The sequence below is a fragment of the Oenanthe melanoleuca genome, chromosome 2, assembly GCF_029582105.1.
Source record: "Oenanthe melanoleuca isolate GR-GAL-2019-014 chromosome 2, OMel1.0, whole genome shotgun sequence".
Lineage (NCBI taxonomy): Eukaryota > Metazoa > Chordata > Aves > Passeriformes > Muscicapidae > Oenanthe > Oenanthe melanoleuca.
Window position 1 is genome coordinate 103,994,509 of NC_079335.1, and position 25,636 is coordinate 104,020,144.

The 25,636-nt window shown below is 40.2% G+C and overlaps 2 protein-coding genes across 2 annotated transcripts; one reads left to right on the plus strand and one right to left on the minus strand.

Annotated features, from left to right (window-relative positions):
* Positions 1 to 1,150: 1,150 nt before the first annotated feature.
* On the minus strand, positions 1,151 to 8,129 carry LOC130249746 (uncharacterized). The gene is made up of 5 exons (XM_056484811.1): positions 7,975 to 8,129; positions 5,357 to 7,252; positions 4,222 to 4,347; positions 2,290 to 2,415; positions 1,151 to 1,428 (listed from the first exon to the last, which is right to left on the minus strand). The coding sequence occupies exons 1-5, from the start codon at positions 8,120 to 8,122 to the stop codon at positions 1,421 to 1,423; spliced, it is 2,304 nt and encodes a 767-aa protein (XP_056340786.1). The 5' UTR covers positions 8,123 to 8,129; the 3' UTR covers positions 1,151 to 1,420.
* Positions 8,130 to 11,302: 3,173 nt separating this feature from the next.
* KBTBD2 (kelch repeat and BTB domain containing 2) lies at positions 11,303 to 25,014 on the plus strand. Its single transcript, XM_056483108.1, has 4 exons — positions 11,303 to 11,565; positions 18,395 to 18,923; positions 21,705 to 21,870; positions 22,302 to 25,014. Exons 2-4 carry the CDS (start codon positions 18,754 to 18,756, stop codon positions 23,835 to 23,837), a joined length of 1,872 nt encoding a protein of 623 aa, XP_056339083.1. The 5' UTR covers positions 11,303 to 11,565; positions 18,395 to 18,753; the 3' UTR covers positions 23,838 to 25,014.
* Positions 25,015 to 25,636: the final 622 nt, after the last annotated feature.

Here is a 25,636-nt window from a genome sequence, read left to right on the forward strand (position 1 = left end):
CCAAATAAGATTTTTTTATTGCATTTATTTTCTTTCATTGCTTGAAGTAAAAAGGAATTGAAATCTTGTCATCACAATAGCTTTTTTCCCTAACATCTTGTGATAAAGGCTGTAGCTATAGCAGAGCTTTAACAATTAAACAGGTGGTATTAAAAATAAGAGAAAGATCAGTTGGGTAAGGAAACATCAGTACTCCTCACTGAGAGGGAAAAACAACATAACTTCAGTTACACATTAAACTAGTAATAAGTAGGCACAAAACCTGAACATGATCACAGGAAATGCTACTTTTATCCATGTAGGTTACTCTAGGGATAGAGTAAGAACAGGAGAGGAGGCAAAAGACAAATTCTGTCTATCCATTTACCCCACCCTTTAAGGAAAACCAGATGTTTGTTTTGTTGGGCTTTTTTTTGTTTCCCTATCTTTTTTACTGACACTATCACTTTATTTGGTAATCATTCAAGACTGGCAATATTTATTAATTTTTCTCACACAGTGATAATAGCCTTCACAGACATGGGGAAAAAGTTACATATTTTTGAGCTATCCACCTCATCTAGACCAGTCTGTTACCATTATTCATAGGACAGCTTAGCACAGACCTACTTTTATAATCTATAAAGATGATATAAAAAGACTATTCTATAAAGAGACTTCCAGACACAGTATCAACTAAGTCATAGAAGTCACCAGTAGGAAGTCAAAACAAGGCACACCCCTAAAAACTTTTGTTTCACCTTTCAGATCCAGCTCTCCAGCTCACGGTCTCCATAAAGGACTCAAAAATCTCCAGAGAAAAAAGAGGTGGAAAGGGAAGCATCACATGAACTCAAATGCTTTAGTTTTAGTCCTCAATCATGAGAGTAAGATGTGAGGAACTGCCTTGAAACTTTAGAACAGCGCTTGACTTCATACAGCTGTAACTATATTCCTTTACATTGTGACAGAAAAAAATCCAGCTGATAGAAAAAATCTTGTACTTATGTCCACATCATATGACTATGAGATGACATGGACAGGCTTCACAATCCTGCACAGTTAAGAACAGGCAGCAATAATCACCATGCTAGTATAGCAGTTGTGCACATACATGGCCATCTAAAGTTTTTTGCTGCTGTGTAAAGAAGGAACACAAGAAGTCTCAAAGTGCAATTCTGTGAAATTTATTATTTAAATAGTGGATGTGCTAGTTATAAAAAGGTGACTTTGGATTAAATACTGCATTCCATTTTAATTGTGTCCTCAGTCTTTATAGTGTCACTTCTTGCCCTTTTAGAGTGAACAGCAACTTACAAAATATACGAGAATAATGATCAAATCTTGGATTTATACAGAACAGATCTTTGATATTCCCTCCCCTCACCCCCTTTTGCTCCAATATTTGCAATTATCTTTTCTTAGAGAGGGACTTCCTTGTTCAATGCCCTAAAGGTAAAAAAAAAGAAAATTAAAAAAAAAAAAAAAAAAAAAAAAAAAAAAAAAAAAAAAAAAAAAAAAAAAAAAAAAAAAAAAAAAAAAAAGTTATGTATATATTCCACATCCAAACTATGTCATTTTGCTTCTAAAGAAAGACTAGGTATCAGTGATTGCCTTTTCCTATTGCAGGCACAGATGGTTGATATTAAAAATATATACTCCACTTCCCAGCAAGTATAAAATGTGCATGAGTGGTGTTGGGCTTTGGAATATCCTAGCATAACAGATAAGATCATTTCAATTTACAACCTTTTCAGACTCACACAAATGCACAAAAGAATATTTGTTGCTGAACCTACTTAATTTTGATTTTTCCCTCCACTGTTTTCCCCATCTTCCTCCAAAATAGCCAGAAGTTCCTACTCCATGAAGTTGGAGACCTTAAGACTTATCTGTATGCATTTGTGTTGTATCAAATTACAAATCATTTAGGCTGAGACAGATTAGCAGCTTAAATAAAAGCATACACTGCATAGTAACATAGGCCCCAGCATTTTAAAAAGACAGTACAGCAGTCTGAAGAACAACTAGACTGAAAATAAACGGCAGATTTTGGTGTGGATTTCCTCCTCCACCCTTACCTTAAAGAAGGAACCTAACCTGGGTCAAAGCTGTCTGGCATTCACAGCAAGGTGATTACATGCTCCAAGTTTAGCTTGCTTCCCCCCCCAACCTTGTCTGCATATATAGCATTTGCTATTATTTCACACACTATCCAACATCCCTGCAGTTCAAACCAAGAAAGATTAGTCCCCAAGACAAAAAATGCTTGGAACAGTCATTTTTTGTAGCTTGGCACTGTATACCAACCTTTGTATACACTGTGTTTAGGCAGCTCCCGCATTTCTACTTCTTCCACCTCATGTCTCGTGTCTCTGCGTTTTGAAGCCGGCTTGCAAATTCTTCTCCTCTTTGGTCTAACCAAAGGTGGGCACACTAAATAACAAGATACAAATGGTGTTATTTCTCCAACACATAGTCTCAAGGCAAATTTAACCTTGACTTTCACCAGCTGGTCTGTAGTGCTCCTCTTTCTCCCTCCCTTTTTTGTACCCATTTTAGTAGCAGATAAAATTGACACTACACATGTCAAGCAAGCCTCACCCATCTACAATATTTAATCACTGTCTAGCCATAGTTCTGGATGCATTGTATTTTGGGTCATAATTTGGATAGATGTTAATGTGGTGAAAAAGGAACTTAGTGCATTGGATAATTCTGCTCTAGTTCTCTTTTCAAGTGTTCAAGACTAGTTGGTGCTGTCCAAGTGACCCAGTTCACTCACTGTCTTTAAAAAACTTCAACCTTCATGTGAAGTTATGCAATACAAGTACACTGCTCAAGAAGTTAAATTTCATGTATGATATTACTGCCAAAGTAATATAACTCATTTAGACAAACCTCCTTACTTGCAGGGCACTTTAATTTGAAAAAGCAAATGCTAATATAGACAACATTTTTTAAGAGGATGTAATTTTAATAGCACTTCTGAGGCACCCATTGGCACAAACAGAAACCACCAGTTCCTGCTTCCTAACACTGAGTGTGATGACTTCTTCAAACTACCTGGGCTGGAAAAAGAGGAAGAGTAAGAAAGGAGTAGACCAAACATCCTCTGTTTGCTGCACCATCTATGAATTCAAAGATGCAGAAGAAATATTCTGGAAGTTAAAGGTAACAGTTATTTTAGAGCTATTACCATATTTTTATACGTTCTTGTAGAGGAGCCAAGAACAATGCTGCTAATGTAAAATGTTTTCAACTTTTATAGAACATGCTAGCATTAAAAACTAAAATCCTACAACACTGAAGTCTGCAGATAGAAAGCCTCCAATGCAGAGGCAAATAATCCCAAAGGCCAATATGCTCAAGCAGGAAAGCAATGCAGAGAAAGAACTCTAATGAATACACTGTCTATTTGGCTGTTGATAAAGCAAAGCTGATTTATATTAGCAGTGAACTGAAGAGAAGCAAATCAATCTGTTCTGAAGATAGCTTCACACCCCATTATTTGATAGACTGACCCTGAGATACTTGAAACACATGGCCCGGAAGAGTGGCAATACCCACACTACAACAAATTCTGTAGCCATTCCAACAGCTCAAACACCCTTGAAAAGTATCAAAACCAGAATTGAACTCCAAGTAAAACATTAACTATAAAGAGGAAAAAAACCACTCCGCTTCATGAGCTAAGAAACTATCTAAGCTTTTACTTTGTTAAAGTAACTGATTTCTTCATATTTTCCTTAATTAGAGCATAATGATTTGTGCTTGATCATTCTTTAGCAGTGTCAGGGCAACTGTTGGTTCATGCTAGTTTTTCTGAGCATTGGCATATGAAGTTACCACATAGAACTCCCTGTATGTTTTACTGATCAAAATTAGGAACTACCACTGCATATGCTATCAAGAGTAGCATTATCTGGATAAAGAATTAATATTACAACTTATGGCAGTAACTTTACAAAGAAAGGCTTTGCTTTGGCCACATCAAAGCATTTAATGCTTTGATATCCTATTTTAAAAATCCCCAGAAATACCTCTGATGCATCCTTATTACCTTGTTTCTGAGAAATCTATAAACATATCCAAAATATGTTGACTGACAAGCATTTAATCAATATCAAGGCAACAAGGATTAGTTTTCTTATTTTCAAATCTTATACCACTATCACATGCTTGCTATTTTGTATCATATTCTTTTGATTGTCCCTTAAGAACAAAAACACAGAGTTGTACCTTGATCTTTGCTCTTTGCTGGAGGTGAGAAACTACCACGTAGTTGGCTGGTAAATCTGGGTTTAGCACCACTTCTAATCCAGTACTCTTCAGGTGGTATCCCCATGTTCCCCCTTAACAGCCTTCCTAATGAAGGTAAAAAAAAAAAAAAAAAAAAAAAAAAAAAAAAAAAAAAAAAAAAAAAGTAAGGTCAGTATTTAGTCTTGATAATGCTGGTGTACTGTTTGATCCAAAAGCCAGAATGCAAAGCCAACTACTGGATCTGTATGAGTCTGTTAAAATTAAAACAGTTTTCTGGAGGCCACACTTAACAAAAATTACAAGTTACACATTAAGTCTACATATTTTGAACAAAGAAAATAAAGTTTAAAAAACACTAAGCCTGCTATTAGAAGTAAATCACCCTGTTTCGGTTGGTTTTCACGATACAAGGCTAAACATCAGCCACCTACTGAAATGACCACATAACCAGTTGCAAACTGATAACTCTTCTTGATCTCAGTTTAAACTAACCCAATTCCTAAGAGTATTTACCTTTGATTAAATAAGATGTCCTTTTCCAGGTCAAATTTAATACATTTCACATCAACTTTTCAAAAATACAAAACACTTTTTTGCTAAAAGAGAGCAGCAGCTGTAATTTTAAAAAAATTGTTTGACTCCTCCACTGCAGGGAAGTTACACAGGTCATGTCCACTAGATTATAATGAACTTAATTCTGTTTAATGCACCCAGCATTAGTCTGTGATAGGAGAGTCAGACAGTATAAACTTAAATGCAGAGCTTCTAAGATATTAAGCAACAGTAAATACATAATCCAAATTACTTTAAATGTTACAAATTAATAAATTGCCATGAATGTCAGAGTTAAGTATATCAAATCTAACACAAAGGAGAGTTTCTGCATTATTCTCTGCTAGTTGTGAAAATGCAGAGTCCTTATGCAATAGGTAAAAAGTTACAGCAAATTTCCTCTGCTTCAGAAAGTGTTCTGCAGGACTTCTGGCTCTCGGACAAATTTGAAGCTACAACATGCTCTAATCTTCCCACTAGTTTAAGCTACTATTTGAAACTGCAATTCAGTGTTCTTTGTGTATCCCACTGATCAGCACTTTGCCCTTAGCAATTAGCTCACCTCCCAAGAATTTCCGTAGCATTCGCTGGTGTTCAAGTCCTTTTCTTCTTGTCATAGGCCTCTTTCTTCTATAATACCCATAGTCACTGTATACAACTTCATCTTGTTCTCTCTTCTTTGGCTTGTAAACTATATCAATATTTTCAACAACTCCACTCTTTGTTTTTATTTTCTCTTGAGCAGGCCAGCTAATTAATTGTGCTGGTACAGCATTTTTAGGTGGCTTCCAAAGCACTCTCTGGCCAACTTGGTAGAAATTTCCTTCACTTGGCATCAAGATGCCATATGGAGGGGCTTCTTGGAAGAAATACTCAATTTCATCTATGTCATCATCCTCTTCCTCCTCATACTCATCTTCTCCATCTTCATCTTCTTCTTCTCCCTTCACAGAGTATTTTTCAGAGTCCTCGACTTCTGATAAACTCTTAGTTGCTTTTTTGTTGAGAGAATCGATTTCTTTCCTATTAGAGGACCTAGAAAGAGCTCCCAGCTTTCTACCTTTACTGGAAGTCTCTTTGATCTTTGTGTTTGAAGAGTTGACATCTTGGTCATTCAAGCTGTTCACCTGCTCCTTTCCTACCACTTCATCTACATTAAGGGACCCACCACTTCTAATTTGCTTGTTGTTCTCTAAACCCTCTGTACTTTTCTGAAAGGTATGCATGCTCTTCTGAAGCACATAGTCAGGCACAAAATAAGACACTGAGACATTATCAATTGATGAGTCTTCCTCCCTAGAGGACATGTCATCAGAAGACAGACTGATTGCACATTGACGCTTCCTTTGTGGCAAACAAACATTGTAGGTTGTGTCCATACTGTCCAAACAAGCCAGCCTGGTGCTAGAGGGAGCAAACTTCTCAATTGATTTGTCACACCAAATACTTTTTTCTGTCTGACTTTCATTGGTTGCACTGTGGCTTAAACTCAGCTTTTTCTGCTGAAAGTCACTCATTACCTCCATATTAGATGGAAATAGTCCTGCCTGTTGAATAAAGCTGGGCTCTTCTTGAGAAGTTTTTGATTGTGCAGACCTTATAGTGCTAGATTTCTTAGTTATTACCACTGGTTGATCTACCCCAACAGATCTTGCCAACTCTGTGATTTGCATTGCCATGGTTTCACCTGGAGGACATTTTGCCAGCTTTTCTGCATCCAGCTTCACTTCATTATTTTGGACATCTCTCTCCTGCAGAGTTTCAGCACCCTGTTTGGAGCTGACAACAGCTTTTCTCTCATCTAAGCAAGCCCCTGGCAGTATATTCTCCCCTTCATGAGGGCCATATATCAGACCTTCACACGAGCTAGCAGAAAATAAGTCATGTGGCACTATGTTCTCTGGAACTCGTTTACCACTTGCCACGTCATACAACGGAATTGTTTCTTTAAAGGACTTCCACAGCTGAATAGCTGGAGAGCCATTTCCATATTCTATCCTCACTTCTTCCTTCTCAAAGGCATAGCTTCCAGTAGGAAGACTTCTATGCTGTGTAGAGCTGGCAGGGTTCTTATTATGAAACTCTCTGTCTACCACGATAGAAGACCCACATGAATCTTGTTTCTCTGAAGTACTTTCAGTCTCTGTACCTATACCAGGAGAAACACAGGCTATATTTCCTGCATCACAACCTTTCATTTCTCTATCTTGCTGCCTTTTTTGCTTGCTTTCAGGCTGTCTAGGATCAGTCTGTGTTTCTTTTGTCTCCATTTTCTTCCCAGGACTATTATAATGTCTAAATCTTGTTGCATGATAGAACACAGGGGAAGGTGAGGCAGCATTAAAATAAGGTCTTCTGTTAATTCTTGCATGCACTGGATGTTGTGGGACAAGAAATCCAGGGTACTCATGGAGCCCAACAGAATAAAATGGAAAATATGGATTTCCACTTGGGAAGCCTAGACATTAGTCAGAGAGAAAAGACAAATATATCATCTTTCTGAAATAAGTCTTCCGGAATCAGATTTACTTGCATAGACAGGGACACCTACAAGACCAGACACATCGGTAAATAAAACACACCACCTTCCACATTTTAGAAACAAATCTGGTGCAGAACCTCAGAGAGTTCTTTGTTAGGGAATAGCTTCTCAACATCTACACTTTAACCAGAGCTTGATTTCATCCTTTAGAACATTCACCAAGTTGCTTTCTGTATTTTTTTGTACTTTTTTTCCACAGACTATTGCTATAACATTGTCTTTGAAAAAAGACAGCTCCAGATAGAAGTTCACATAGGTATAGTGCTTACAAGGTGTATTTAACAATATTTTTCTTATTTTCTTCAGCTTATGTTTATCCATACCTATCACGTATGCACATATGGAGTTTATATATACCCACACATATTAATTGCTAAGTATATTCTAGAGCTCTGTATCAGCAGGATGACCATTACTTAGTATTTTGCTTAGCTTCCATTCTCCAGAAGCAGATGCTTTCCACCACACAAACTGCATATATAAGACAGAATTAATGTGCTACAGTTGCCAAAAATCTGATTCATTAAGTGTTAGTTAAACTCCCAAGAGGCTCACTAACACAGATACTGCAAGAGTGGAGGAAAGAAGTAAGCAAGTAACTAAGCAAAGATCCCACAGAGAGCTGCTGTTTACCTTACCTGGAGCAGATAAGCAGTATGGGCTGTATACATAACTGAGGTGCCAAGGACTTGGATAAGGCTGTTGAGCTGATGGCTGAGCCAAAAAAAAGGGTCTTGGGTGGTTTGTGGAATACGATCCTCTTGCTGAAGTTGAGGCAGTATTCATTGTTCCTTAAACAATGAAAGAGAGAAGTGATTATTATCAACCACTTTTAAAACTGCATGACTTAATTATTTTTATGCTCTGCCCAAATTCAGCAGATGTTCTTCTCGCTGCCAAAAGAAAAAAATATCCTTCCAAAAGAAAGCTGCTATTTTCCAAACAGAAGGTAGAGAACTGACATTGTTATCAAGGTCAAATACCTCAGTTAGGCTTTGCTAAGCAAGCTTTTGTACACAGCTCTCAATATCAGTCCTTCAAGGCAACCGTGTAACGTCCTCTAAAGCTACAGAACTTTAGTAGTCATAGCTGTGTATTAATTAATTAATTAAGCAAAAAGGCCTTCAATGAATTAGCCTTGAACAAGAGGCCACACACAAAAGGGAAAGGGAGGGGGGAACCCAGGAAAAGGCCCAAACCAAATAAGGCTTTACACAATCAGATGTTTAATGCTTCTTGAAGAAAATGCTTCTTAATGCAAATGCATGTGTTGCTACACATTACAATAAGAATTCCATTAATTCAGGATTTGTACTTTATACTATATTTAAGAACAACGACAGCTAACTAGCATAGTAAACCTCATATTTCAGCAATACTCTACTTCCTATGCTTAAAACAAATGATAGGTAGCAAAAACAACCCCCAGAATCCTTATGTGTAACTTTGCATTCAGAGCCATAGAAAATGCACAAAACAGAACTTCCTCCCACACTTAGATGTCTCCTCAGCTAACTAATACTTGCAAGCAATACAAAACTATCACACATAGCCTATAAGTAAGACTATAATAAATCAGAGAACACAGAAGCTCAACTCTTTAGGAGACTCAAGCACTTCAAAGTAACAAAAAACACAAAATTATTCAGACCTGTTGCAAGCTAGCACACAGTTCAGCCTAAAGCTTCAGAGTGCTTTAGGAACACTGGAGCTGTCTGCAGCTTCCATCTAAGGCAGCCTGTGCAGCTCTTGAAAGCACCAAAAAAACCTACAGACTCCCTCAGGCCAAAGAACTACTTAGACCTTTGAGAAGGAAAGTAGTGCAGGGAAGGGAGAAAACCCCCCACAAAACCAAAACAAACCACCAAACAAAACCCCAAAAAAGAACTAGGCTAATCCCACCCCCACCCTTAGAGCCCCAAAAACTTATGTTTAATGCTGCTGCTGCTTACAGCCCAGCAAAAAACTAACCCAGTCCTCTGCTTACCCTCTTTATGGCAGGCAGCTGCTTCTTGTCCACTCCTCCTCCCACCTGAGGCTCATTTAACAGTGATGCAGGGAATGCTTTTCCATCATTGTGTGGGAGGAGAATCAAAACATAAGGATAGAAATAGTTGTAAAAGCCTTCAGCTGGTGAGCAGAAAGTTGGCAGTCTCATCTTGCGGATGTTTAAGCTGCATCTCTAAGTAAATCTGGTATTTCCCTTTCATAATGTTGAAAATAATTATTTTTTTTTCAAGAAAAAAAGGGAAATATCATCAGTCATCGTCTGATTCAAACTATAGTTAAAAACACTTCTTTCAGGAGAAAAATTTAGAAGACACAAGGCCGAGTTTATTTTCAGGGTTTACCAGTTGTTCAGTACTGAGTGAAGGGAGCAATGTTCTTCCATCCTGATGTGACTGAGGGGGCTGAGAAATGTAATATTTTTTCCATATGAACAGGAGAAACATTTCTTCCTGTACAGTGTACTCCACAATGTGTCATGGGAATTTATGAAATGTGAAGCTGCAATTTCACTCTACCCTGTGTCTTTACAGGAGGTGTGAGTCTGAGTTGCTGCTTTGGAATTGCACATCCCTGAATGAGAGACCACTGGTACTGGGGCATGTGGAAGGAGACAAAAGCACAAAGCATGTGCTGTGCAGGCTGGTGAGTGATTAGGGAAAAACAAGATAGTATGGCTGCTAAGAGACTCTTTGTAATCCTGTGTTGGGAAGTTCCCAAAATTTATGTGTTTTTTCTTTCTATAGTGCTCAGATTAAACACATCCTTTGTACCAAAACACAAACTATAAAATGTTTGGGAAGGGTTACTGATCCATTCCTTGCAGACCTTCCCAGCCAAAGCTTGTCCTTGCCACTGACAGCCGCCCTTGCACTTCAAACGACTTGTAGTGACAATGAGCAATGGGTGCAAGGTGAGACAGGAAATTTAGGCTAGATATTAGTAAGAAGTTCTCTGCTGTGAGGGGGTGAGGCGCGGGAACAGGCTGGCCAAGGATGTTGTTGGATGCCCTATACCTGGAAGTGTTCAAGGTCAGGTTAGATGGGAATTTGAGCAACCTGACCTAGTGGGAGGTGTACACACCTATGGCAGAGTGGTTGGAACTCAATGGTCTTTAAGGTCCCTTCTGACCCTTAACATTCTCTGGTTCTGTGGCTTGCCTGGTATGTTTTAAATCCCTAGCTAATGAAAATAAATAGCACTGGATGTTTTTTTCAAAGGTGTATGTTCTCAGGATTTTCCTTTCCTCCATACCTCCCCTTCAGCCTCCTGTGCCCCTGTCAATTCCTTTCATAGTGAAGCAAGCTCCAGTCCCCACAAACCTCAAGGTGAACTTTGCTTTTAGGGCAGCAAACCCTTGGCCAAAGGACATTCCAGAATTCCGGTACGGCTGAAGGACCAAAGGCAGGTCCCAGAGGGACCAGAGGACCCAGTTGGATGTTAACCCTGAGGAGCTGCTGGTGTTACCCTGGGGAAAGGGAGGTCAGGGCGGACTTCATCTCTCCCTACAGGTCCCCGAGAGGAGGCTGTGGGAAGGCGGGGGGCGGTCTCTTCTCCCAGACTACCAGCGACAGGGTGAAAGGAAACGGCACCAAGTTTCACCAGGGAAGGTTTAGGTTGGACATTAGGAGGAATTTCTTCACAGAAGGAGTGATTAGACATTGGAACGGGCTGCCCATGGAGGCGGAGGAGTCACCGTCCCGGGACGTGTTTAAGCGGCGAATGAACGTGTCGCCCAGTGCCGAGGTCCCGCTGGCAGTGTGATGTCTGGTCACAGCCCGCGCTCGGTCACCCCGGAGGCCTTTCCCAAGCCGATGGGCTCTGTGACGCCGCGGGCCGCTCCGCCCAGCAGAGGGCGCCGGGGGCCCCGCTCCTTCCCGCGGGAGGCGCCGCTGCCGGGGCGCGCGGGCAGGGGGCGCTCGCGGGCGGGAGAAGGGACAGGAAACCGGGGGCGGCCCCGGCGGCCCCCCCGCGCCTCGCATGCGCACACGGCGCGGGCGCGGCGCTCCGTAACGGCGGGCGGGAGAGGAGGAGGAGGAGGGGGAGGAAGAGGTGGGGGGGCGGCGGCAATAGTAGCAGCGCCTGCGCGCCCAGGGGCCGCCACCGCCTCCGCAGCCTGGGAGAGAGACCGGATCCGCCGCCGCATCCTCCTCCTCCCCCACCGCTTCCCGCGGCCGCCCACGGTCGGGACGATCAGGCACGAGAGGAAGCGGCGGTCGGAGGTTTGTCCGGAACGGAGAGGTGGGGTGGGAAGGATGGCGCTGGCTCCCGCACTCGCGTCCCGCCGCGCCGCGGTCGCCGGGCCCTTTCGCGTCCCCGCCGGGCGAGTGGCCGCCCCGAGGAGGCCTCGGTCCCGGGGGGGCCCGCGGGGGCTCTGCGGCAGCCGCTTTCCCCGCCCGGGCGGGCGCGGCTCCCGCCCGCCCCCTCCCGCCGCGCCGCTCCTACCCGGCGGCCACGGCCCCGGCCCCGCCGGTGGCAACGGGGGACGTCTCCGTACCCTCAGGCAGGGCCGGCTCCCGGGAGACCCGGGAGAGGAGGAGAGGCCATCGGGATCGTTCCTAAGCCCGGAGTGCGTCGGTGCTGGAGGAGCGAGAAGGTGCCCCCTTTCTTCTGGGGGAAGCAGGAAAGGGGTTAAGGCGGTGGAGGGATGGGACGGCGCACCTGAGCAGCGGGGACAGGGAAGAAATGTGTTTCCTCGCCCCTAGTCCAGCATCGCCGCGCTCCGCAGGCGGGAGGGGGCTGCGACGGCGGGGCTGTGCTGGGGAGTGGGGGCGTAGCGGGGCTCCCCCTGGGCTGAGCAGGTGGGGGTGTCTGAAATCGGTGTTTGTGTTGGCAGCGCTCGGAGGGACACACACTGAAGTCTGGGAGAACAGCAGTATAGTGGCACTGCCGTTCCTTTTTCCTTCCCGTTCCTGCCCCTGCATTACCTACTGATCCATCTAGTTGTGCATATATACATCATGGGTACCTGCAATGACCAGGGTGGGCTTTTGTGGTCATATGTGGCTTTGAAGAGTCACATAATTATTACTAAGCTTTTCTGAACTAAATAAACACATAGTATAGCTTTGATGTTAGTACATCTGCATGCCTAAAATTTTTCCAGCATTTACCATTATTCCTGCTATTAACCGGGATAAATACCTGCTGCTTTTGAAATAACTTTAATTGTGATTTAGAAATGGATTTGTGCTGTACTTAGCATGTGCATTTTTAGAGGTTTGCAAAGCCCCAGCTTGGCTTTTCTACATCATGTACGTCTACTTGGTGATCATAATGGGCCTCAAAGGCTGTGTGCTGTTGTGAGCTCACCTAGGGCTGTAGCTACAAGAATTTTGTTTAGATGATGTATTTAAGAGATTATTAAAATGCACACTGAGTACAGTTCAGTTTCTCAGAAATGCATCTGGAGGAATAGGTAATTTTTAGTATTTAATGTGCTCTGACGTATACATCAAGTAGTCTCCCAATTTGAGTATAGGTGTCATCACACCTTTTTCGTAATTGTTTTTGTGGGTCGAATAGAAAGGGCCCTTTGTACTCAAAGATGTGGAAGCAGCATCTTTCAGGAACAGACCAAAGAGGAAGAAAATATGTTGCTGCTTATTTAATATTTTTGACTACATTTTAGACAGATGCTTGTTGTTTTTTTCTTTGCTGACGCAGGCTTTTTTGTTTTGGTCATGTGATTATGAAACAGACCAGAATTGGTGCAAACCCTAAAATTTCTCCTTCTCAGCTTAGTGACTATTGTGCTTTGAGAATAAATTTTATATGCATGAGTATGATATCCATTATAAGACTTAACCTTTCAGGAACTAACTTACAATTAATTCAGTTACATTAATGACTAATTTCTTAATGTAGAAATGCTTGAGTTTATAGTTAAGTGTCATATAGTGAATATTTGAGAAAATTATGTGTACTTTTAAACTAGGATTGAACTTGTTACATAAAACAGACTAGCTTCATTAATGTACTATAGTTCAGAGGAAAAAAAAAAGTATATACAGGATAGATGGCTGGATCCTACTGAACACATTCATGGTTCACTTTTTTTCAAAGGTTAGTTTTCCAAAACAGGTCAAGTCTTCCGCAAAACAGAAACACCCTTGGGAATGGAAACTACCTGTGCTCAGTGTAGAAGTCCAGTTGCTAATTTAAGCTGTTGGTTTATCATGTCATAAATGCTAATTTTCTTTATGGACTGGTATTTCCTTTAGTGTGCAACTTCCTTTAGGAGCAGAAAAACAGGAGTGCATTGTGACCAAACATGTTGCTAACATGTAGTCTGACACTTCTAGTCTCTAATTTCTATGTAGTTTCAGAAAACTCACCTACCTCAAAGTTGTAACTCACCTCCCAAGCATAATATAATATATGGAAAATAGTAGTAGTTTCCAAATGAATAGTCATTTTCAAGATAACATTGTAGGACTAAACCTTTCCTTGCTTTTAGTGAAATTTCACATTGTTGCCTCATTAGAATCTCCTTGATGTCCTCAATTTTCTGGACTACTGTGCTATCAAAGACACCTTTGATGGCTTTAGAAGAGAGGAAATCTTCCAAGTCTGGAAATGCTTAATCAATTACCTATTTCTTTCTCACTCCCAAGGATGCAAATTTGATACATTACTCAAGAATCTAGAGCTTCCAACTCCTTTTTCTTCTTTCTTTCTTTCCTGTCTTTGAGATCTATTGGCTAGTTGTGTCGTTTTACATAATTGTTTCTAATCAGTTTTAGTACTCACATTCCCCCTTGCTATTAGCTGCTTTGTTACTTTTGAAACTGGTTGGTTTGTAACTCAGAATATCCGTCATAGTAACCAAGTATTAAAGTGCCTGAGCTGGGTTCTGTGTTGCTAGCTGGGAGGATTGCTATCTCCACACACACCAAGGCTTGTGCAGTTTGGCTTATGGCTGTTCAGGTCTAAATTCTGACCTTTTATTATGTTAAAAATAGTGAATGACTCACTTCTTTAGACGTGTTTTTACTTGTGATTTGTATGAAGCTGCCCTTGGATGGAAACAGGAATTTGATTAAAAATGTACAAAGTAGTATTTAAAGGGTTTTTTGTGTTTCGTTTGGTTTTGTTTGTTTGTTTAATTAGTTAAAACTAATTAAATTGAATGTCCAGGGAGATAAGTTTGGGTTGTTGGGGTTTCATTAAGTTTTCTTCCAGACAGATGGAAAATGAAGTGTGTTTTTTAAAGTGTGAATTTGAGTTAGTGAAGTCAGAATTCAAGAGGTATTTAGATGGCTGAAGATGAAGATGGGAGCCTGTGACACCTTCATAGATCTTTTACATGTTTCCCACCATTTTATGGGAAGTTAGGCATCTAATCTGGCAGACTAATTAATGGGATTTTCAGAAGGACTTTTCAGAGTATCAGATTCTCCAAAAAAACCCCAAACAAAAGATGCCTATATATATATATTTTGCCCTTCTAATAATTTGGGGGGGAAATAAATTAATTATTTATTAAATCAAATTGAGAATGTTATATCTGTGTATCTCTTTCCCTACCAATTTGGAAATAGTCAATATACCTATTCCATGTTACACACTGAAGTATAGTGCTAATACTGCCATGTATGTAGCCCAGTATATATCTCTATTAATCTTTGCCTGACCTCAGAAAATAAACAGATTCAAGGAAGGCAATTAATAATCTATCCCATAAGTAATTAACATTTGATGACTAATTTTTGAATGGGCTCATTCAGATTTGAAGTACATGAACAAGTGTTAACAAGCTGCCTCATTAAAATTACTTAAGCCAAAAGGAATAATTACTTAAAAACAAACCCTCTTATCAACGTGTTACTTAATGTTGCTCTCCAGCTTGATAGGGAAGTACTTTGTATCACCTGCTGATTACTTGGTTTCATTTGCAGTGTAGCACCCTGTGGCCTTCCAGCAGCTACCTGCCAGTCCTGTTTTGGAGAGCTGGCTTCCAAGAAATTACCCAGAACAAAATGGCCACTCCAGTGACATCGTTGAAGGGGAAAGTCTCATTCCTAGAACTGGTATTCAGGAATTATTTTTATTCTATCAGAATTTCAGTTCAGGATATTAAGTTAACTTCAGCCATAGATCTTTTCATCCATAAATGAGAGATGTCCACTGCTGCATAGTTATTGGGACTACAGCAGACAGTAGTGCATCTGTAGACATTTTCTCAAGTCCACAGTTTTTCATTTATCTCAGATCCAATGACTGTATGCCAGCCAGGCACAGTGCAACGACAGAGATGTTGGGTTGGGACTGGGAAGAGCTAAGCCTCTTGCTTTTCTCTTTTGGAAGTACATGGCTTTGGACAAACTTGCTTTTTATTTCAATGTCTTGTTTTTTTGGCCTATAAAGTTAGGAGGGTATCTCCTTTAAAATTGTCTAGAACGTTCCAAAGAGGTGTGAGAGAGGTAGGTAATCTTGGATGATTTTCTAGGCACTAAAGGATGTTTCTAGCACTTATCCTAATGTTCTGAACAGATTAGATGCTCTTGGGCAAATGACAATATAAATTATGGCAGTTTTGCACCAAAAATTCAGAGGTCCTCAGTGTGTTTATTTCCATTACAAGGGAATAGGATGTGAGTCCTGACTTTGTGACAAATACAGAACTTTGTTCCTTAGCAAATGGTTGTTGTTGGCAGCAAAACAGTATGGATGTGGAAAACAAGAATTGTGTACGTAGCATGTTCCTACTATGTGCATTTCCCTGGAGTACATGACAGATGGTTTTCTGTAAACCAAAAACTCCAGCTTTGTAAATGTACGATTCAAAGGTGATCTACATCACACAAATGTTCTGCATCAGGATTCCTGTCATCTCCTCAGTCTTTTCTGCTGCTGAGGGTCGTACTCAAATGTTCAAATTACTTTTAATAATTTCCATTTCAACTTGTCTTCTGCTGAACAGGTCTGTTTTCTCAGTTATTGACTGTCAGCAGCTAGCTGCCAAAAATCTCTTTAATCTTACTAGCAGGTGTGTATCAATTTCTCTATGGCACCTCTGACTTGTTCTGGTACCTAATGGCTGACCAGTGCATATTAGTATTGTTTTTTTTCCTGTTTCTGAAGAAATATATATATTCTTTACAATTACATCAGAAAAGGAAGTTATGGTATCAATGAGATCTTTGCTAAAGCTTATCAATGAGTTCTAAAGCTCTGCCCAAACAGAGCTTAATCCATCAGCTTATATTGTTCTTGAAACTTTACTCCTAAGCCAGGAAAAACAATGCTGTAGAGAGACTTAGGATACCAGCAAAGCCACAAGCTATTTATTTCTGTGGGCCTAACACACTTAGGAAGTCTGTGTGTCTCTGTAGCCATTTAAAGTTTAGTGTGAAATCTGTCAGTGGATTAGTTTGCACGGTGAGCTGTTCCCAGAGTACCAGGACAATGGGCAGTGGTGCAGAGACAGGATGCACATTCTTGGTGTAAAGAAGCTGTGACTTGACGCAGAAGGTAATTGCTTGAGATGGAGCAGTATCTCTATATCCTCGATGTATTTATGGTTTAGTGACTTCAGAGGTTACCTGAAACTTTAAGGTCTCCAATCAAGACTTATGCTAGTATCTGTTGTTGTAACACACAGTAGTATCTACTCCTTCCCCCATGTATCAAAGCCTTTTGTGTTTGCTTTAATTAACTGCCTTCACCTCAACAGTGAACATTGGGTTTGACTAGTTGGACTGTTTTCCAGTTAAACAACCAGGGGAAACTAAGAGTTTGAAATTCCTGTTTGTGTATATTTATCACTGAAAAAGATCAGGGACACTAAATTAGTAGTAATTAAAGTGGCATTAATTAAGCATATCTGTTTCAAGTGAATGAATGTTGAAAGACAGCTGTTTCTGAATTCTATTACAGGCAGGGCTGTGTTGAAACAGTAGATCTTTGGTGTGGCTGGCATTTCTACAGCCTTCATCTTGCACTAAATCTTGTGATTTTGTGTGGAATTTAAGGAATGTCATTTCATTATGAACAGATAGCGATATCTGTTAGACACAAGACAAACATAATTTTGGAATGCAGAAGAATGTTGCAAGATAAATCTGGAAGCATTTGATAGCTGTGGTACTCTGGTGTCCACTATGATGGCAATTTTACTGTCACAACTATCCTATTCTTAATTAGGTTTTTTTGTTCACATTGAAGATGAAATAAAACCTAATCCCATTTTTAAGAGGAGAAATGTCCAAACAAGATAATAGACCTTGGTAGCTACTGTAGGTGTTTGAGCCCTGCTATTCCAATATCCCTTTGCTCCTATTTATTTCCTTGTTTTTCTTTTCTCCCATCTGCAGCAATGAAGCTGGTTGTATTGAAATTATTTGGGAGGAAATCAAGGGAATATGAAATATTAATAGGTGAAGCCCTTCTGCATGGAGCAGATGAATTTAATATGCATTGGAAATATAGACTTTTAGGTTTTTTTTTCTTGGGGGGGGGGTGGTGAGAGGGGAGTTAATCCTTAGTGCTAGTTCTGCTTCATCTCTACTAGAATGCCAGAGGTTAAATAAACAGACTGATATCATGCTGAGAGTTTAGCTGGGAAGTGATGTAATTAAAATTAAAATGACTGTGTTTATATTTTTAGTGGCCCAATATTGATAAGCTTTAAGTGGACAAAAACAAAGAAGCAGAAAAACCTGCTGTTTAATGTAGAAATGGGGGAAAAGTGGCTATCTTATCAATGGTTGAATGAAATTCACAGGTGTACTCAGTGGGAAATCTGGGTATTTCTTTGAGGAGGAACAAAGTCTTACTGAACCTTGTTTTAACTCTCCAGCCTTAGGAGCTGTGTTGACAGAATAAATAATTTAAATTTGTGAGTCTAGGTCATAGGAGGATTAATGTACAAACTCCTCTGCTTTTCATTTCTCTTTGTTGTTTAAATTTTTTTCTTAGAAGAGTTTTATTGCAAGTAATAAATTACTAATTTAGAAGTGTTTATAGACAATTACTTTTAAGGGGTAACTATGAAAAGTTTCTCAAAATGTGCTAATGTGTAAATTAATTTTATTTTCCTGCTTTCAGTCAGTCAAGTGCAGCCACTGATCACGAGATGCTACCAGAAAATCTACCTCAGACTTCACTTTTGTTCATTCATTTGCTGCATCATAGATCCCAACGGGAGCTCTGCAGACACTCTTGAAACACTCTGAACAGATTGGGGCATCAAGTCAAAGCATGATGACCTAACAGGAGGTCAAAGTCTCAAACATTGATTCAGCAGTTCAAGATAGCACTGCCCTTTTTATCAGTATCACTTCTGAAGGCTACAGACCTCCTGCCATTTCTTTCCTGGCTACTTCAGAAATACTCAACTGACCTTTCTTTGGTGAAGAGATCTTGACTTTTCTCACTGGTCCTGGAAATATTAATGGAATACAGTCATGTCTACCCAGGACGAGAGGCAGATAAATACAGAGTATGCTGTATCCTTGCTGGAGCAGTTAAAATTCTTTTATGAACAGCAGTTGCTAACTGACATAGTGCTGATTGTTGAGGGCACTGAATTTCCCTGCCATAAGATGGTTCTTGCAACATGCAGCTCATATTTCAGGTAAGTATTCAAATGCTATAAAAATCTATGGTAAAATCTCTGGTTTTGAGTGTAATACTAATTGATTGACAATGTCTTACAGAGACTTAAAGATCAGTAACTTAAGTACAAAACCTAAACATCCTTACTTTCCAACACAGAGCAAAATAAAATTTCTGGCATCCTGGGGCTTATTCTAAATATTTATTGTAGTTTCTACAGTGAGTGTGAGGGGAAAAAAACCACACTTGTGATGGCTCATTTTCTTTAGGGAGTTGAGTCTGAATAATTAGAAAATTTCTTACTCTGCACACTTAATCTTTAAAATACTTAATCTGTTTTTATTTCCCAAGGTAGGATAACAAGGGATTATTGAGACTTGGCTGCAGGAATTCCATTGTTATGTTTAATTGTAGTTTCTTAGTAGAAGCATCTGCTAAAAGTAGGGATTGCTGTGCAAGTTCATGGCCTTCTTTTCTGAATCATCTGGTTTTCTCTGCTCAGCAAAGCCAGAAACTCTTCCCTTCCTTGAGTGTTATGGCAATGCAAGTGGATTTTTTCTGTGTGTGGTTTTTTGTTGATTCATAGTCGCCTCCAAGATACTGTTGAAATTTTTGGTTCAGTAGCTCTTGTTTCCCAAATGTCCTGGTTTTGGTCTTTTAAAACATTTTTATTAATAAGATACATTGAGTGCTACCACTTTTTGTAAATGCCTTCATAGTAAGATCTGGATGATGAGTCACCATGAATTTTCTGCAGTGATTAATTATTTTTTTGTTGGCAACATAGCATAATTAATCTGCCTGTCTGGAAGGTATTTTGAAGCTTGAAACTAGTCTGGGTGACAGCCACGTTTTACCTTGCATTTGTGGTGGAATTGTAACTTTTCTTTCCTGATTAATCACAGGAAAGGTTAAAAATTTGCTTTTCCTGAGACAGGCTCACTATACAGAACACATCCAAGATGCTTTCGGTACTTTGTCTCCTTTGTGGAAAACTGTGGAAGGATTAATTTATTACTTTCACTTTTCATTTCAGGGAATTTTTTGTCCCTGATAGCTTTTCTGTTTATTTTTTTATCTCAGATGAATCTGGTCCAATTTTTAGCAACAAGTATTGTGTGATCACTAGATAGTAATTATTACCATTGGCCCTGTGCAGATTACATAGTTCCAACAATTTGTAAAATAACAGCCACTGCAAATGTACCCAGATTTAATGTGGGTGGTTAATCACAAAGTTGGAAAGCTGACATGAGTCCAACCCAGTGTGCTGCATCAGAATATGCAGTCAAATCTCTTATTCATATGTGTTTGTTTATTATTTATGGAAGGAGGTTTTGGCACTGGTTAAAAGAAGTATCAAACTTGTAGTTTTGTCATGTTCTGTTTTTCTTCTCTACTTTGGTTTATAAAAAGACACTCAGCTTCCTAAATTTAATTTTATTATGAAAAATTGATAGCCCTGAAGGAGGGGGAAGAAAAGCAAAGCATCTCTATGTGTGATCCAGCCATTGTGTGTGATTGCAGCCAGCTTACCTTCCATCTTTGTGTCTGAATGATGTGCAGCCCTGCTCTAGCACAGGCTGCTCAGCAGTGTGTGAGCAAGAATCAGAGCCTCCAACAGCACCCTCTTCCTCTCTGAGGAGTCTCTGTACCCTCTTGTACTTTCTTGTTTACCTTTAAATAGCTGCACAGCAAGTTGATAGTCAGTCAGTAATTCCTCCTAAAATGCAAGCTGCCCTGAGTTAAGGAGCTTAGAAGAAGACAGAAATGGGGATGGGATACCATGTCTTTGTATCAGATGCTTTCTGGAATGGCTTTGCTTAGGGAGTGTATCTCCATGTCCCCTTCACCTCTGCAGCCAGAGACAGGACTAAAAGATGCACCCACTATCCCTTCTAACTTCTCTCATGCCTGGTTTCCTTAAAAAAAAAAAAAAAAAAAAGCCCAAAAAAAAAGCCCAAATAAATATAAGAAGCATTGAGCTGAATGTTTAGCACAACCATGAATCCCAAACCTGAATCAATATAAAGCTCTTGAAATCAATGTCCCCTGTTTTAAGAAAATTGACAAGTATGTGGCTTATAGTACCAGATTGCAGCTAGTTCTTAACTGTGTTACAATTAAAATACCAGAATGGGCAAGAGGTGTGTAAAACATTAAGGAAATAACCATGTTTTAAATTGCCTTTCTAGTCTTTTTCAGGAAGATGTAATGGAAATATTCATTCTTCTTTTTTCCCAGACTAGATCTGATAGGTTTTTCTGTTATTTATTTTTGCCTGCAAATGTGAAATTTACTGTATGTTATAAATAGTGTATAAGAAATAATTCATAGAGTGCTATTCCTTGCTCCATTTCTTCTCTTCCCAGAGGAGCATCCTTTTTGATATAACTTAGCTCAGTCCATTACATAAGTCTGGTTCTTTTGTTTTAGAATCTAAAATCTATTATTTTCTGGAGGATCTTTCTTCCCTTTTATCACCTATCACAGAAAATATTTAAATTGTATCATTAAAGCACCAAAATCATTAGAGCTGTCTGCTGATTAACACAGATGGGTTTGCATGAAAATAAAATATTTCTGCAGAAGGCACTGATGTTATTCTTTTAATGTTCTGTCCAAATATTTTATCTTAAATAGTAGACGTTAACCTAAGGTAAACCCTAAATACCTGTAAACAGGCCTGCAAAAGGACTGTTTGCCTTTAGGAGTGTAATCACCAAAGGCTCACAGGTGACACTTTAAGATTACTTTACTCACTTCTGATCCTTGTCTCAATACGTGTGTTTCTCCTCAGAGCAATGTTCATGAGTGGGCTGAGCGAGAGCAAACAGACACACGTACACCTGAGGAATGTGGATGCAGCCACTCTGCAGATCATCATCACTTATGCATACACGGGTAACCTGGCAATAAGTGACAGCACAGTAGAGCAGCTCTATGAAACTGCCTGCTTCTTACAGGTAAGAATGTTTAGAGGAGGAAATAAATCTTCTAATCTCAGAACCGCTTTATTCTTTTATCTTGTTAAAAGATCTTTCCTCTTGAGCAATTTCAAAACGCTTTTGTTCTGTTCACCCAGTATAGACAGCAGTTGCTTGCCAAATTTGCTTCATGTAGCCATCCCTCCTTGCATGACAGTCCCTTTGGAAGGCTGGAAGTAAACCAGTGCACTTCTAACATTTAGAAAATTAGTTTTGCCAGCAGACATAATCACAATGTGTACTTGATCTGCATGAAACAGTTGAGTGAGTCATGGCTGTATTTTTGTGTATGTATAGTATTCCATGCCTGAACTTTTTGTTCAACACCAGATGCAGGTACTTTATGTGCTGGTGCTACACAAAAGCATAGATTGTATGTGTAATACTTCATGTGTTTCTTTGCATTACAGGTAGATGATGTGTTACAACGATGTAGAGAATACTTAATCAAAAAAATTAATGCTGAAAATTGTGTGCGTCTATTAAGTTTTGCTGATCTCTTCAGCTGTGAAGAGTTAAAACAGAGTGCTAAAAGAATGGTGGAGCACAAGTTCACAGCTGTGTACCACCAGGAGGCTTTCATGCAACTGTCACATGATCTACTGATAGATATTTTAAGCAGTGACAATTTAAATGTGGAAAAGGAGGAGACAGTGCGTGAGGCTGCTATGTTATGGCTGGAGTACAACACGGAATCACGCTCGCAGTACTTGTCCTCTGTTCTTAGCCAAATCCGGATCGATGCACTTTCAGAAGTAACACAGAGAGCCTGGTTTCAAGGCTTGCCACCTAATGATAAATCAGTGGTGGTGCAAGGATTGTACAAATCTATGCCCAAATTTTTCAAGCCCAGACTTGGCATGACAAAAGAGGAGATGATGATATTCATTGAAGCTGCTGCTGAAAACCCTGGTAGTCTTTACTCTTCTGTCTGTTACAGCCCACAGGCAGAGAAAGTTTACAAACTCTGCAATCCTCCCGCTGACTTGCATAAGGTTGGGACGCTGGTAACTCCCGATAATGACATCTATATAGCAGGTGGGCAAGTTCCTCTGAAGAACACAAAAACCAATCACAGTAAAAGCAGCAAACTCCAGGCTGCCTTCAGAACTGTGAATTGCTTTTACTGGTTTGATGCGCAGCAGAACACTTGGTTCCCCAAGACACCGATGCTCTTTGTGCGCATCAAGCCGTCCCTAGTGTGCTGTGAAGGATACATTTATGCGATTGGGGGAGACAGCGTCGGCGGGGAGCTCAACAGGAGGACTGTGGAGAGGTACGACACCGAGAAGGACGAGTGGACCATGGTCAGCCCCCTGCCCTGCGCGTGGCAGTGGAGCACGGCCGTGGCAGTTCACAACTGCATCTACGTGATGGCGCACAACCTGATGTACTGCTACTTCCCCCGCTCAGATGCCTGGGTGGAGATGGCAATGCGACAAACAAGCAGATGTTTTGCCTCAGCTGCTGCTTTTGGTGATAAGATATTCTATATCGGAGGACTGCATATTGCCAGCAATTCTGGAATAAGGCTCCCCAGCAGTACTGTGGACGGGTCTTCTGTAACAGTGGAGATCTATGACGTGAATAAAAATGAGTGGAGGATGGCAGCTAACATCCCTGCCAAGCGCTATTCTGACCCATGCGTCAGGGCAGTTGTCATCTCCAATTCCTTATGTGTCTTTATACGGGAGACCCACATGAATGAGAGAGCCAAGTATGCCACCTATCAGTATGACCTGGAACTCGACCGCTGGTTCCTGAGGCAACACATATCAGAACGTGTGCTGTGGGACTTGGGGAAAGACTTCCGGTGCACGGTAGGAAAGCTATATCCATCTTGCCTTGAAGAGTCCCCATGGAAACCTCCAACGTATCTCTTCTCACCAGACGGAGCTGATGAATTTGATCTGGATGGGGAGATGGTTACTTTACCACCTGTATAGCTCCCAAATTAGACTGCACAACAGAGTCTGTGCTCACTTATAAATTAATAAAAGAAATAAATGGCTGTGAAAGAACAGGTCTGGGGACAGAAGCTGTCTTTCATGAATTGTATTTTTATGCCCTACCTAACACTTCCCGCCATTCAGTATGAATTAGTGAAATGAGCAGATATGCTTCCATAATCTCAAATACTATTATCAGATAATTGAGAAAAATATATGTATATCATGAGCTTGAGCATCTGACTTGTCTAAAGAATTAATTCTAGTTCTATAATGTCTTGGTTCAAAACTAGCTTCAGAAAAAAAGGAGTTACTGTTTCTAGGATGATGTCACAACTCTTTTGAAAGTATCTTCCAGTTACATTTGAACTACTTCTGGATATTCTACGTAAGTGCTAGTTATATAATTGTCAGTGTGGCCTAATTAAAGAACTGTGCTGCACTTACTAAATACTAATATCTATGTTGGTATAGTAATGCCATTAAAAGAAAATAAAACAAATCCCATGGATCTACCTGTGGTAGGAAGGGTAGATCTTCCATTGTATGGTAACATGCTGGGCAAAATGACTGCAGGTTCAGTCAAGCTGTACGATGAGGTGCATGTATTCTATTTTCACTAACTTATACCTGTCTGTTTAGAATACAGGTCTTCCAAGCAGCTGGTAGATTACCAGGTGTGGACTTAAGTTGCTGGGCTTGCAATAGGAATTGCTAGCCCTCATAGTGCGGGTCTATGTGGGGCTTTAATCAGTAAATGCCTCCACATTCTGTATTACAGTAACATTGGCTCATGTATATTACTTCCTGCTGCTGATGTATTTTTCCATTGTAAAACAAAGTTTTAGTGTGGATTAACCAGGTCTTTATTTTCTGTTAATTTAATAACAAGCATTACTGTAGTGTGATTGTGTATAGATATCCCTTAGCTGTCAGGTTTTTTACTTTGGGGGGGAAGCAAACTTCAGGAATATCCTGTGCTGTGTGTGCAGGAGAGCAGATGCCTAGTGCTGCTCTGGCATTAATCCCAGGAACCACTAGCAGTAGCGGGGTGCCGCCAATCTAACATGAACACAGGTGCTTCATGACAAACCTTACTAGCATGTTCAGCTGCATCATGTTCTGGCACTGTATTTTGAATGACATTAATTTATTAAAAAAAGACTGAATCCAATTGCCTGAGTGTGGTTTTTGGCTGAAATAGATAGAGCTGTGCTACCCTCCCACCACATGTACACTTGTAGGAAATAGCTTATTGAAGGCAGCTAGAAATAGGTAAGTTGCAAAAAGCCTGGAGAAAAGTTGACTGCTCACTACTACTCAGCAAAAGCTGAAAATTAGATATTGAAGTCAAACTGAGGATTACATAGGACTGGAATCCCCTGCTACCTTTTTCTCTAGTCATGGTACAAATTCTGCCCTACTGAAAGCGAAGAACATCAGGCATTAAGGAGGAACAGTTTCTGTAAGTTCAGAAGATGGCAGACCTATTTTCAGTAATCAAGAGCAAATTTATTTACTCCATTGTCCAGACTGTCACTGGACTTTCCTTAATTGTTTCTTATTGCAGTAAATACAACTGCGGCCTTCAATAAAGACAACACCTGTATATTGTTTGGGCTATGTCTCAAGGGGCTTTACAATGTTTTGTCTTGTTTATTTAAGGTTTTGACTCGAAAAGGGGCTTTAGATAAGAAAGGTGCTTATATAAAACTCTTCTTGATGCTTTGGCATTTTGTGCCATGTGAGGATTTATGGGACTCAGTAACAATGGCAAGCTACCAGTTGGTTTTTCT

Excerpts from the sequence above, each read along its gene's own strand:
- KBTBD2 (XM_056483108.1), top strand. The coding sequence starts at position 18,754 with ATGTCTACCCAGGACGAGAGGCAGATAAATACAGAGTATGCTGTATCC. Across the intron at positions 18,924-21,704 it reads ACATGCAGCTCATATTTCAG|AGCAATGTTCATGAGTGGGC; the intron begins GTAAGTATTCAA and ends GTTTCTCCTCAG. Across the intron at positions 21,871-22,301 it reads AAACTGCCTGCTTCTTACAG|GTAGATGATGTGTTACAACG; the intron begins GTAAGAATGTTT and ends TTTGCATTACAG.
- LOC130249746 (XM_056484811.1), bottom strand. The coding sequence starts at position 8,122 with ATGAATACTGCCTCAACTTCAGCAAGAGGATCGTATTCCACAAACCAC. Across the intron at positions 7,253-7,974 it reads ATACTGCTTATCTGCTCCAG|GCTTCCCAAGTGGAAATCCA; the intron begins GTAAGGTAAACA and ends ACTAATGTCTAG. Across the intron at positions 2,416-4,221 it reads AGCAAAGAGCAAAGATCAAG|TGTGCCCACCTTTGGTTAGA; the intron begins GTACAACTCTGT and ends CTTGTTATTTAG.